The following is a 13,053-nucleotide window of genomic DNA, read 5'->3' as shown; positions in this document are numbered from 1 at the left end:
TATCAGTTGTGTATTTGCCGAAACATAGCATCCTTGTTCTCAGCTAGGAATGTATTTTAAAACAGTCCTTCCTTGGAAGTAGTTGGATTAGGAAATCAGTACCTCCAGTAGGAAGCAAGTGATTAACAATCATCCTTCTTTGCTTCGATTTCTATGTAGTAATCATGTCACATTTTTAAGAGCTGTTAAAACACAAAATGGACTTTTATTCCAGCTGGTATATGATTTTCTCCATGTGATGGAATACCACCCTTTTGTTCAGTTCATGTGCCCCTCTTTTTATTCAGTGGCCTGAAAATTTTGTCAGTAAACAGGGTGCAAGATTGTATATTTAATAAGGCAAAGATGCCAGAAGATGCAGATGTTAATACCCATTTGGAAATAGTTTGATTGTGTGGCTAATATTAAAAAAGTAACATGCTGGCTCCACAGAAGTCAGTAAAAATATAACTGTTGACTTCAAAAGGCTTTGAACAATTTTGCAAACAAACCAGCATGAGCTGCATTAACATTCCATTAAGGAGCTTTCTTTTCCTGATGTTCCCTGACATTAATTAGAGCACTAGATTTCAGAGGTGACAGCATCAAGAACATTAAAACAATCAGGGTCTTACGAACTTCGTTCTTTCAAATCACACTATATAATAGGTTGCTGTCTAGGTAAACTATAAGCATTTACAATTTTTGCCTGAACTTCTGTGGACTCTTTAATGCAGTCCCTAGGTATGTACTTGACTGTGACTGTACAATTTCTTTCTCAGTGTTTACAAAAAACCAATCAGATTGCACATCTTTCTACCTGACATGACTGTACCTCTCCTGTTGCAAAAGGTGTTTATGTAGTTGCACTGAACAAGATGAAATTTTTAAAAATATCCAGAGGTGGCTGCAACCCACTGACAATGTTGAGAGTGACCCCGTCCTCTGTTTAGTCGTTGACAGTTGGGAAAAAGGAGGAGGGACCAGGACATTCAGTGCAGGCAGAGGAGCACACAGTCTCTGATCATCACATGGCACTGTATATTTGCTTCCTCATACCTACTGTCATCTTTGATCCCATAGCTGGGCAGAAAATAGCGGGATTAATAGTGGGACTAATAGGGATGGGACAATGTAGGGAAGGTAGGGAAGAAAGACTGAGGATTTTAGCCTGATCTAATAGGTCTTTGGCAGAACTCTTCAATGTCTCTACATATTTGTTCTTAAAGATGAAACCATCTCCAATATAGCAACTGGCTTTTAGAAGCTTTATATATATTGTCATGCCCAAAATAAACATGCCATTTTCCCATACTAGAGATATATGCTAAAGCTGCTTTTATTCAATAAAATGCAACACTTACCTGTAAGACCAGCGGCTTCTGCTGATAAGAAGGCACTCCAGGATAGGAGGAAAAACAGACCAGTCTCCAACATAGGAAACTCACACAGCTTTGTAAATTTTGTCAAGTGCTAAAAGATTACTAAGGAAAAATAAAAACTGAACTGATTTTTAAGCTAAAATTGTCCCCAACCTGATAAAGGATGAAAGATAGAAAGCTCCCCCACCAATACTCATCTATACAAGTTGAATTCAGGAAAAACTGCACAGCTTCTAAAGTATGGCAAAGAGGAAAATCCAGCACAGGCTTTAAACAGCTGAATTCTACAAGTTGGCTATTTCAAGTACTACTGCGGTTTTTGAACTAATGCCTAACTGGTTGCATTTGATATTCTTTTCCCAGAAAAAGGGAAAAGAAAGTAAGTTTGTCTAATTTTGTGAACAAACTGGCATTTGTTTACAATTGCATCAGTGCAAGAAAGATGGAAATTGCTGCCCTTTCTACAACAGCATTTTACATGAAGAACTGTGAAACACAATAAAAAATGCAGGGCAACAGATACGCCTTTTATTTCTAGTTTAGATAAACTGACTGACTTTATTTGTAGTCTAGTGTTTGCCTTGTATTTTTGTATAATTGCTGCTAGTCTGTAGTTCATAAATAAGTTGCTGTAGTACATAAATCCATGTTTTAACCTCAAAATACTTCAGAACACTTTCCTAAAAATGTAATAATTTATAAATAGTAAAATAAAGACCAGAGTCTTGCCTAATGTTAAAAATAAATTTGCATATTAAGTTCTTTGTGGCTTCTGACAAGTGAAATTTCCTATCCATTTATGATTTATCTGTTTTCAAAGACTTGAATCAACAGTGAGAAAGTTCAAGCTAAAACTAAAGATGGTCAGTCTGGGATACCATAAATTTTTTTCCAACATATATATATTTTTCTCTCTGAAAACAAACCATGAAGGATATTAAAGCTGTGACAACAGCATAAGAGGATCCCATGGCAAATGATCCAGCAAAGATCCCCAGGAAATTTCCCACTGACTGGAAGAAAGCAGCAGCATCAAATGCATTAGGATTCTCCTTAGGACTGTAAATGGATATAGAGCTGAAAAGAAAAGAAAGGGATGGGGGGGAGAGGGAGAGAAAAAGGAATAATGAATTCAATCACATTGTTATGATTTTGGAATCAATAATTGAAAATGGACATTTTTAGGGAATCAAAATGCAAAACAAGGCTTCTCTGGGCTAATAGCAGATGGGAGAGCTAAGCAGATGGAGACAGCGGGTAATGGTTTATTTTCAAGGTATCACACTGGAAATCAATAGTCTACTGCCAGTCAGTAAACATTTTTGTACTGGAAGTGCCATAAAGAATATTGTTTCCAGGCCAACTGAACATTAAAAGGTGGTAGGTGTATAAGAAAACTGCAGGGAAGATAGATAACTTTGAATTATTTATTGCTCATATGTCTTCAGAGCAGTTATATATTCACAAATATTCTTGATAAAAAGTGCAGCTTTATGGCTGAGGCTCAAATGGGTGACACAAATCACAGAAGGTACCAAATTTGCAGCAGCAATCTTGTCATAAACCACCCAGTAGTGGTGTAACCCTACATAAATAGAGCTGAAATGGTATATTGAGAGTTCAACAATAGGAAACCTTGTGGACGGAATGAACGTTGTCCCACAGAAAAAAAACTGCTGCAGTTGTCAAAGGTCATCTCCTGTATCCCACCCCTGCGTACAGCCACCGAGAGTATTTTTGAATGGGAAATGATGCCACCAAAGGGAAGGCCATGCACTAAAGTATTTTTGAGAGTTTCAGGGTTGCTATTTGCCACTAGTCAGTTATTGCCTAGGACATTAGTAACCAAGTATGTATGCCTTTTTCCTTGTTGAAACAATAAATTTAACAGATACAAAATGGTTGTAAGCCTCCCGAACTAAGCAACATTTTAGATCTTTGTGGTTCTGTTACTTTCAGTACTGTATGTCTTTTACGTTCATTGTCAAAGAAGATGTATTGAGCTTGGCATTGGATTCCAGAAAAAAACTTGGATTGCTGGAAAAGATTGGTATTTTAAGCATTAAAAAATCAGAATTTTTAATATGTTTGAATATTTTAAGCTCTTGCATATTAAGACAGTGATCCCTGCAGTCTGATGTCTTCCATCTGGAGATGAGGCTTAGAGATGAAGCTCTGTATGGAGGATTTTCTAAACAGTTGCATTCATTTAGGGATCTCCAAATAACACGAAGACATGTGAAAACAAATCTCATGCTTTCAGTCTGTAGAAAAGGCACAAGGATTCTAAAGGCATATGGTGGAGCACCACTAAATACGAGTAGTGAATACTTATCCACTACAACAGAAATTACTAAACACCAAAATCTGATATCTCTAGTAGCGCCGATTAGCACCACTACAAAACTAGTGACGTGATTTGTAGTGGAAAGTGCTATTAATAGAAGTACACAAAATACTGTTCCCAGAGGAAAGGATATCTAAATTTTCAGTCCTCTTTCAACTGTGACTCTTAGACCAGGGGTCAGTTATAATTCTTTTCTTCTCTTGCCTTCAGATGATACTTGAAATGTTTGTTATCTCTGGCCTACTCAAAATTTATTATTTTAGAGCCTATATGAAATAACTATATTAAGCCACAGATACATTCTCTAAACTGACAGAATAGTTCTATTACAGGAAATCCTACCAGCTGTGATACTGTAGGTTTATAGTCTAATTTACTACGTGAATTTTATATACTTAGGAAGGGCTTCAGTTTAGTTATTTAAAGTTAAAATTATTTGGTAGTGTAACTGGAACTGTTACATCTAAAACTTTTAGGCGTTTCTTGACAGGAAAGCAGCTACTTGGTTCTCTGGTATTTGCCCCAAATAAGTATACAGAGACTGCAGCTGCCATTTTGTATTGCTTAGTGAATTATAAATCAGGAAATGACCTTTTGTGCCACTAGTGCTGCTGCAAGCATTGAGTAAAGTCAGAGAGGTCAGCCTGACTACACCCTAAAATCAAGGAAAATAGTTCTATTATATTGATGGGCTCTGCCCATGGAAGGGATGCTCAGTAATAAAAAGTAAAACAAAAAATCTTAACATGGAGTGAAAGTTTAGCAGTCAAGTGTAAGCTATAGACATTAACTGACTTTTTATTAAGTGTGTTAACCTTAAGGCAAGAAAAGTTGACTTTGTTAAGACTAGTTAGGGTTCCAGTTTGCCCTCCAATTTACCAACAGATTTCAGGTATGGAGAAAACTAGAAGAAAGCATCCTATTCTTAATGTGGTTATTTCAGGAACAAATATGGAGTGACTCATTCTCACTGGGAAAATTTTCTACTCAATATACCCCCCAAACCCCATGATTTTTTAAAAGCACCATAACACAACATATGCTCATTATGCTAACTATGTGGTTTCTGGTCTAAATCTTTCTAGAACTCAGGTTTCCCTGCAGCTCAAAGAGTATTTAGCTCTATTTTTCATTTTACATTATTTTGTACTACAGCTATGACTTCTTTTTCTGAATATGCTGCTTCTTCAACACTAACTTTTAACCCTTTTAAACATCTAAAATACATACCAATTCACCTGGTAATTTTTCTATATAAGCTCTATTTCAATAGAACAGGATTTTATCATGTTTATTTGGATACTTCCTGCCAAGTCAATTATTTGACCTAAATAAAAATTGCAAAATTTAACGCTGGAGAGAACCCTAATTAAACTTCCAGTGCCTCTACTCTTCTTCCTTTTCTTCAGAGAGCAATTCAAGAAACATGCTGGCATTGACTTGCCATTTCTGCTGTCTGCTCTCTGTGCCTGATACAAAAGTTCATTAACAAGCAGTGTGTGAGAGTCTGATGCTAAATGTGAAACTGTGTTTAGTTTTTAAAGGCTTTCTAATTGTTGAACTAGTGTAAGAAAAAAATGGGTTTATTTCTGTAAATTTGTGTTAGAAGTGGATTAAACAATTCCTGAAAATAAATGCAGTAAAAAACTGTTTTCAGAGACTGATAAATGAATAGAACTAATGGCAAAGATATGCATTATCTGCCACCCATAATGAGATAGATTGGAGGGATAGGAATAAAAGATTTTTATTGGGTCCTCACTGAATGCTTGATAGACATGTCTCACAAATACCTGCCCAAATCCCTACTGTCTGTCTGTCTATCTATCTATCTATAAGTTTGACAATCTCTGGCTCTTCTTTAGAATGGAGTTAAGAATAATACATAGCTTCCTTGCCGATTCTTATAAGGATTAGCCAGCACTTTCTATATTAGAAAACTATTGAACAGATACCTTTTCTTTCCAGTTGTTCTGTGCTTCCTTGACCAAATAACAATGGGGACAAGGTCAAGTGCTTTCACAGCTTTCAAAAAGGAAATATTGGTAATTATTTAGATAATAAATCACAAGTTAGAGTGGTAGCTTTTGCTTGAAACATAATGAAGGATTAACAGTTTGTGACAGTTGTACCATGGTGATCATTCTGCTTCTTCCCTCCCCTCATCTGTTAAGATCGTTTTAGGATGAAAGTTTAGCTTGATGAAGAATGTTTCTTTCTATGGACTTACACAGGAACATAATACTAAAGGCCTCCATGACAAGCAGAAGTGCTATTGCAGTAGAAACTGTACAGTCACGTTTCCAGTTACATCTTAATTGATTACTTTTTACATCTTCAGTTATTCTCAAGGAAAATCTCATTTATTAAGACCCTTTTCTTCCTGTAAGTTTTCCCAGCCTGTGAATATAGCACAATGTATTTTCCTTTTAAAATACGTTGAAAGCATTTAGGATCAGAGCAAAGACTTTTCAGTAAGTCATGGAAGTTTTTTGAGGAAAAATCTGTAGGTGAGGTTAAATCTTGTATCCTACCTTTTGTTCCTGTTAAGGCCTGACGTGCCTAGGACTTGTGTGGCAGCATCAAATAAGGAGATGTTAACCAGCTGTAACTAGCAGGAACAGCACAAAGATTCTTGGTTTTGATATAAGCCAAAGTGATGCAACACATGCATCAGATGAATTTCAGATAAAGGCAATATGCTGAAGAAAATACACTCAAGCATCAGAAGGAAAATATGTGCAAACAGCAGAAAATGTAAAATAGAATGATGTAGAATCAATGATTAGAAATGACCAGTAAACAAAGTGTTTTATTCCTTCCTTCCTCCTGTCGACTTGACTGATGTGAAAACAAACAGCTTATTATCTTTGGAGAGGAAGATTTCTTTCCGCTTGCTAAGTCAAAGGGCTTCCCCTTGCCTAGTGGCCTCCTTCCTATTTGCTGCACTATCATACACCATGTAATACTGCACAGAATAGGATCAGGAACAATCTAAAGAAAAAAAAAATCATACCTGAAAATACAGGAAGGTCAGGTATTTCTTAAAATACCTTCATTGAATGAAGTGGGATCTCCCTCAGGTGATAAATAATTATATAACTACATTGTGATTTCACCAGCTGCTAATTAAGAAAAATAAAACGGGCCAGGAAAAAAACATATTCTAGAGTTCAAGGTTGTTTTTAAGAGGGAAAGAAGGTTATTTTTTCCTGACATTATACAGAAAAAGGTAGGTCACTATACTGTGTTAGAAAACTTGGAGCTTTCAGAGAAGAGGATTGAACCAAACAATTTCTGTTCCCATGCAACTTTTTAACTATGTCGTTTTCTTAAGTGTTTGAAGAAAGCCGAAAAGACTGAACTGTAATTTTCCCACAGTGTGTTTGAACTAGAAGCTAGATGCGAAAGCGCATGCATAGCACCAGACACTTACACCTTCTCTTGGCAAGTTTTATGTTGGCAAAGGCTTCTAGGCTTCCTCATAAAATAGCTCCTCACACAGTAATAGTAAGTAGATGAACTATAAAAATGAAAACAAATGAGGTAAGATTGGGATGTGAGCATGCTAAGCCAACAAAAGCACATACGAAGCAGAGAAGGTTTGCAGACAAATAAGGGAGAGCAAAGACACACCAGTGCAGGAAGATTTTAGGACTAGCAAAAGCAGCCAATTGTAACAGTAGTTTGAGGCAAATAATATAAAGATCCTCTAGATGAAAATTTCCAACAACAAACAAACTTGCTGTATTTTTTCAGACATGTTTTAAAAAGTGATTAGTAAGCAACACAAATGCACAGAAGGTGCATTAAAAGAACATAGATGAGTCTTCTGTACATCCTTCTGTATAAAGAAACCTGTCTCCCTGGAATTTATCCCTGACAATATTTGCAAATGTTTAGAGAATTAATGCTCCAGAAACATGGATTTCACAGAAATATACATATTAAGCTTTCTATTTATATGTGTAAGAACTACAAAACCCCAAAAGTTACTAGTGGCTCAGTTACTGCTCAATGGCTAGCATTTGAACCTTCCTTTTTCTGTTTATCCAAAACTTTATTCTCCTTGGCAATATATCACATTGTGGTTTTTATTCCCCTCACAACCTGTTTTCAGCACACTGCAAGTAGTGCTATTGGGTTTAATTCTAGAAAAAAGCTCTAGCAGTTATTTTAGAAGCTATCTTCTAGCTGGGATTACACTGTTTCTTCTTCTCTGTGTCATGGCATATTTGCTTCCTCTTTTTTGTCCTTATTTTTGTTCCTTTCTAGGCTTTTCCAGACTTCCTAAACTATTATAGGACATTTTATTTTGATTACTTTAAACCAAACTAACATTTGCTGTTGTCATATATAAGGCTTTTACTGTTTATGGAAACCTTTCTCAAAATGGATTTGTTATCCGTTCCAAAGTGGCTAGCTGATGGCAGATGTCAAAGCACCGGCCATGCTGGAAAGGTAAAGCTGTCACAGACTTTATGGAAAATGTAAGTTTTCCCATTTATGAGGAAAAGCAATATCTACATGAAAACAAAAAAAGGAAATCAGTCTCTCTGCTAGATTTTTGCTTAACATAAAATATGATAGTCTAGTTCTACGGATAGACTCCAGTTCCCTTTTAGGTGACACAAAGCATTCTCAGACCTGATCTTACTAGATAGCTTACTACATTTGTCAGCAGTATTACAAAGCACCTGTAGAATTTGAGTGACTCTGTCCCTTAACTTGGGCAGTCAAAAATCAGTTTAGCTGATCAGGAGTCTTTTTTGGCAGCTAAGTATTTTGGCAGATAAGTATTTTCTACACTGGTAACTATTTCAGTTTTCATCTGTGTTCAGGCCTGACACACGGCAGCAGCTTGCTGTAGTCACAGAAAATAATTAGTTTGTGTTGTTCCAGGTAGACTTTCTGTAATGCCGATCTTAGTTCTCATTTACCCTCAAACATCAGGGACTGCAGACAATCTGTCATTCTCCCTTCTCCTCCTCTGTCTCCCTAGCCCTTACCCTTAATCCTGCTCTAGCTCCTTAGGGAGCCTTGGAAACCATCTCTTTATCATGGTGATCCCATTCTTGCCCTGAAAATTCTACCACCTTTGCCTTAAAAGGACCTGGTAGCTCACTCACCTCAATGGGGTTGAACCCAGTATCCCAGTACCCAGGAAAAACCTCTGCAAGTCCCTCCTGACAGAGGTGCTGGGAACACCCCTCCTTCTGATCCTGGTCAGAACTTGGTCACTACAGACCTGTAGTCACTACAGACACATAGAAGGGAGATGTGAGATGATAGTTTTGACAATAAGTAATGACCTAGTAGGCCTGCAGGCTGAGCAATTTCAAGTCTGAAGTCACATCTGATCTGGCGTGGAGCTTCTCTACCTCTGCGTCTGAGAAATGCTAAGTGCTGTCCTAATGTATCTGTACAAGTGTCTTAACTTTTCATTACCTTGTTCTAGGCAATTTTATCTTTGACAGAAAGAAATCCTGATGAACATCAACCTGGACTTAAAATTCTTTGTAAAAGAAAGCCAAGACTTTAATAGTAAATTATGTTTGCATTTATCTGGGGCTTGGTATAGGAATGTTTCATTCTTAAATGACTGCTATTGCATCTAAATGTCTAATTTTCATAAATCTATTTGAAAATATCACAGTAATTTTCCAGTGACAAATCTTTTCCAAAAAGCCTGTCCCATATCTTTGAGAGGAATGAAGCACATCAGCAGAAAACAGATGGCTGATAGTGGGTCGTCTGTGACAGCATGTGCTGCGTTCTGTGTTATGCTATTACCAGTGTCTGACTGTCCTTACTTATGAGCTGATCATATCAAAAGGCACATAACTTGCAGATTTCTGTGTCTGCAACTATGATCTTTTCTCATTTGGATACCAGAAGTATAATCCAACTCAGTGTTTAATTTCCATTCTTTTCAAATGTTGCATAAAGGGAAATGGTCTGTGTCTCTAGAGCAGCTTGATATCTGCCCTCCTAGTTAGGGAACTCTTAGTGGCTTCATCAACTGTGAAGATACATATAGTGCAAAGAAAGCAGAAACAAAAATTAGGCCACCAAGGAACAGATATATATATATATATACGTAAATTATTATTGTATTAATATGATGAGCTGGATTTCTCCTCTGCTTTGCACCTCTCTGTAATCACGTATGCCTACGCAAAAGAGAAATTATAAATTAGAACAGTACTGTAAAAAAAATGCAGTTTTTCTGCATAGTAAACATCACTGTAAAAGTTAAAACCCAGTGATGTATCAAACCACCAACCCTCTGAGTTAACAAGAAAAAATGAATGAGGAAAAAATTCTCCAATCAGTATCTGGAGGAAAAAAGAAATACATTCCTTTATGTTTTTTGAACCAAATCTGCTGTGTGATGCTAATTAAACAACCCAGGCAGAACATACCAAATGAATAATAGTACCTCATACTTTGTGAAAGCACCTTTATGCACCCAAGAAATGCAGTAATCCCCAAGATACATTTCAGGTAAAACTGTTTCCTGAACAAAAAGAAAATGGTAAAAACCAAAAAGAGAACCTAAAATTTAACCACATATATTGTGCCGTTAAGGGAATTAGATGTGCCGTATGCGTTAACACTAACATTTGCTTATGATCCTGAACTATCTTTTTTTCCTCCCAAACCCTGATACCAGAGTTGAGAGCTCACTCCCAGCTCTCACACTTCTAGACCCAACCATCCAAACTCGTAAAATGATCCTAATGATCTCTATTTCTTTAATAGTGTGCAGCACTTACTTCATATATAGCTAGATCTTTGTCTCATATCATCTTTACATTACATTACTTCATAATAGCATTGTTTGCTTTGTATTACCCTTCAATTTCTTGTCTGTGAGCCTCCAAAGTTACTCAGAGCAGAGTTGATAAATATTTATTAGAAACATTTACACAACCTTCCATTTATGTGACAGTTCTTACCATTAGTCCAGGGTGATGAGACCCTGGAATATGGATTTTCAGTGAAAATAATATCTCTCTTTTGAAAGACAAAAATTGAATTAATGTGTAATTGCAAGTGTTCTATTAGCATAGGGAAAAGAGTTTAATGTGCTCTCGGAGGCCTAATTCCATCCACAGCTCAGGTTTATTTGTATAAAAGTGGCAAAATGTGATACTATGGGACATAATTTACACACATGGAGCACAAAGAATAAAACATCAGAGTACAGTAACAAGCCGCTAACTGATGTGTCCATAAGAGGTAGGGAAGGTGATTACTGGAAGGATGGGTGGTCTTAATTAAACCCCCCTTTCATACTAAAATTGTTGGGATAAGTCCAGAATGAGATAATGAAGCCTTTTAACTATCCTTGTCTTTTACAGTGACTGCACTGTTGCAAATAAATATGACATTTATCTATGTCAATTGAATTCTACCTCCCTGTTGATAAAATGATGTAGCCTGATGGTTGCCTGCACTGGGCGATACATGTTAGAATGCCGCAGCAGATTACCCCTAAATGACTATGATTTACTGTCATTCTGCTTGAGCACTCTAGATGAGAAACTGCTTCAAACTACTGTTACAATGATCAGTATTTGAAGTAACTCCACTGATTCAATGTAACTGGTGTTACAAAAAAAGTAGTATATGACCCAACCACTTTAAGGAACATTTCAAGGAGCTTGGTTAGCCATGAAAAATCCTTTGCCCTTATGGGCAACTAGTAGATATTAAGCTGGAACAGTTTGCACTAAACCTTCATTGAGTCATAATTTTTGTAGAATCACAGAGCCCATTATTTTGCTCAGGAGAAGCTCAAGACTGAAATAACAGAAAATTATGTATATTTTATGCCAGGCAGTACTCCCCTCATTTAGGGTTTGACTCATCATCATAATGTTGTAGCAGAACCCACTATACATGTCTGCAGTGTGAAATACCAAGGGATGAATAGTAGCCTTCCATTTGTAATAATAGTTAGTCCTTATCCTTCACAAATGCATAGCTCTACTCACATCACCCTCCTCTAGGGCTTAAATCAACTTCTCCCTGTGAGTTAGATGGTTAAATAGTACTACAGTACACTATAATCTTCTCTGAAATCCCCTTGAGTGAATCTGAATGAAGGGCTGGAGGAGCAATACCAGATTGTTTAGCTGATCAATGAAGGAACATATATGGCAAGTTCTTATTTAATATTCAAAGAGCTTTTCTCTTCTGTGGCTTCTGCTTCTGAAGATCCTGAGACTGATGTGTTCAAGGGTGGTGTGCCCAATTTCTGTTCACAGACAGCATTCCAAATTCACAGGAGGCCTGTCTGTAGACAGCTCAACACGCCCAGAGACAGCATGAGGAAGCTCTAAGTGCCCAGTCTTCCTCATCTTGAGGAAAACAAATAGCCTGTTCTTTCACTGCTTCTTTCCTCTTCATCAGTAAAACAGGAAAGAACCCCATTCTTATGACTGGTCTGCCAAGCCTCAACTGTTCCCTGTAACTGCCTTGCTTTAAGTGTAACAGAGGATGTAAAGCTTACCTATGAATGTCAAAGAGGAAGGACAGAACTGAGAGCATGCTACTGTGATATGCTACAAAGAATTCAAAGCATTAAGTGAGGAAGCAGGAGAAACTGAAAGGAGACTATATCTTTGTAATTTCTACCAGATCTCAGGCTCTAAAAATATAATCTATGAACCACATGCTTTCATAGATTTTTCTAAGGCACAACAGAAGTAGTTTTGGTTTTTCTTCTGTATTTCCTCTGTTACCTCCCCGAAATAAACTGTCCATGACGCAAAAGTAATTTAATGAAGCTGGACTAAATGATACTCTTTTTTCAGAACAAACCTAGAGCTTAGGAAGTAGTCAGTGAAGTATGGGTACTCTTTGTCTGTTAAGAGATCTGTAAGCTACTGTTTGTGTTTAAAATATATCTTAGATTGAGCTAAGTCTGCTGTTAGAGGATGTAGGTAGTTGCTGGAGTGGATGGATAGTCGATTATTGATGCTAAAGTGCTGTGCCAAATTTCTGGCCTATCAACAGCTTCAAGCTTTTTCACTTCCAGAATGTTTTCTGTAAGAGATTGAAGTGCTAAGGCTTGGACACCAGGCCCAAGTCAGAGTTGACCTATAGATGAATCCTGTATATTTTATAACTGATAACCATTGTGCTAGTAGGTATTGTACTAAGTTATAACAACCCCCTTATGCTGATGTAAAAAGTGCTAAAGTGTTGAAGTACTGAAGCCTGATCAACAGGCCCAGAGCTGAAGCTGCTAACTTAGTATGTAATCATTAACAAAGTATGTAAGCTCACTAGTGAAAGATGCAGCTTAGACAGAATATAATCAGTAGTGAGGAT

General features: G+C 36.9%; 1 protein-coding gene across 1 annotated transcript in view; it reads right to left on the bottom strand.

Moving 5' to 3' along the window:
* Positions 1 to 13,053, bottom strand: part of SLC9A9 (solute carrier family 9 member A9) — a 206,658-nt gene that overhangs the window by 120,121 nt on the left and 73,484 nt on the right. Inside the window, exons 7-8 of the mRNA XM_074877559.1 lie at positions 2,300 to 2,438; positions 1,344 to 1,449 (exon numbers count right to left, since the gene is read on the bottom strand). Of these exons, the coding sequence (XP_074733660.1) occupies positions 1,344 to 1,449; positions 2,300 to 2,438 (245 nt within the window). The remainder of the gene's footprint in view (positions 1 to 1,343; positions 1,450 to 2,299; positions 2,439 to 13,053) is intronic.

The sequence above is a fragment of the Strix uralensis genome, chromosome 9 (genome assembly GCF_047716275.1).
Source record: "Strix uralensis isolate ZFMK-TIS-50842 chromosome 9, bStrUra1, whole genome shotgun sequence".
NCBI classification, from domain to species: Eukaryota; Metazoa; Chordata; class Aves; order Strigiformes; family Strigidae; genus Strix; species Strix uralensis.
The sequence above is the reverse complement of the archived record's forward strand: the minus strand, read 5'-3'. Positions and strand labels throughout refer to the sequence as shown.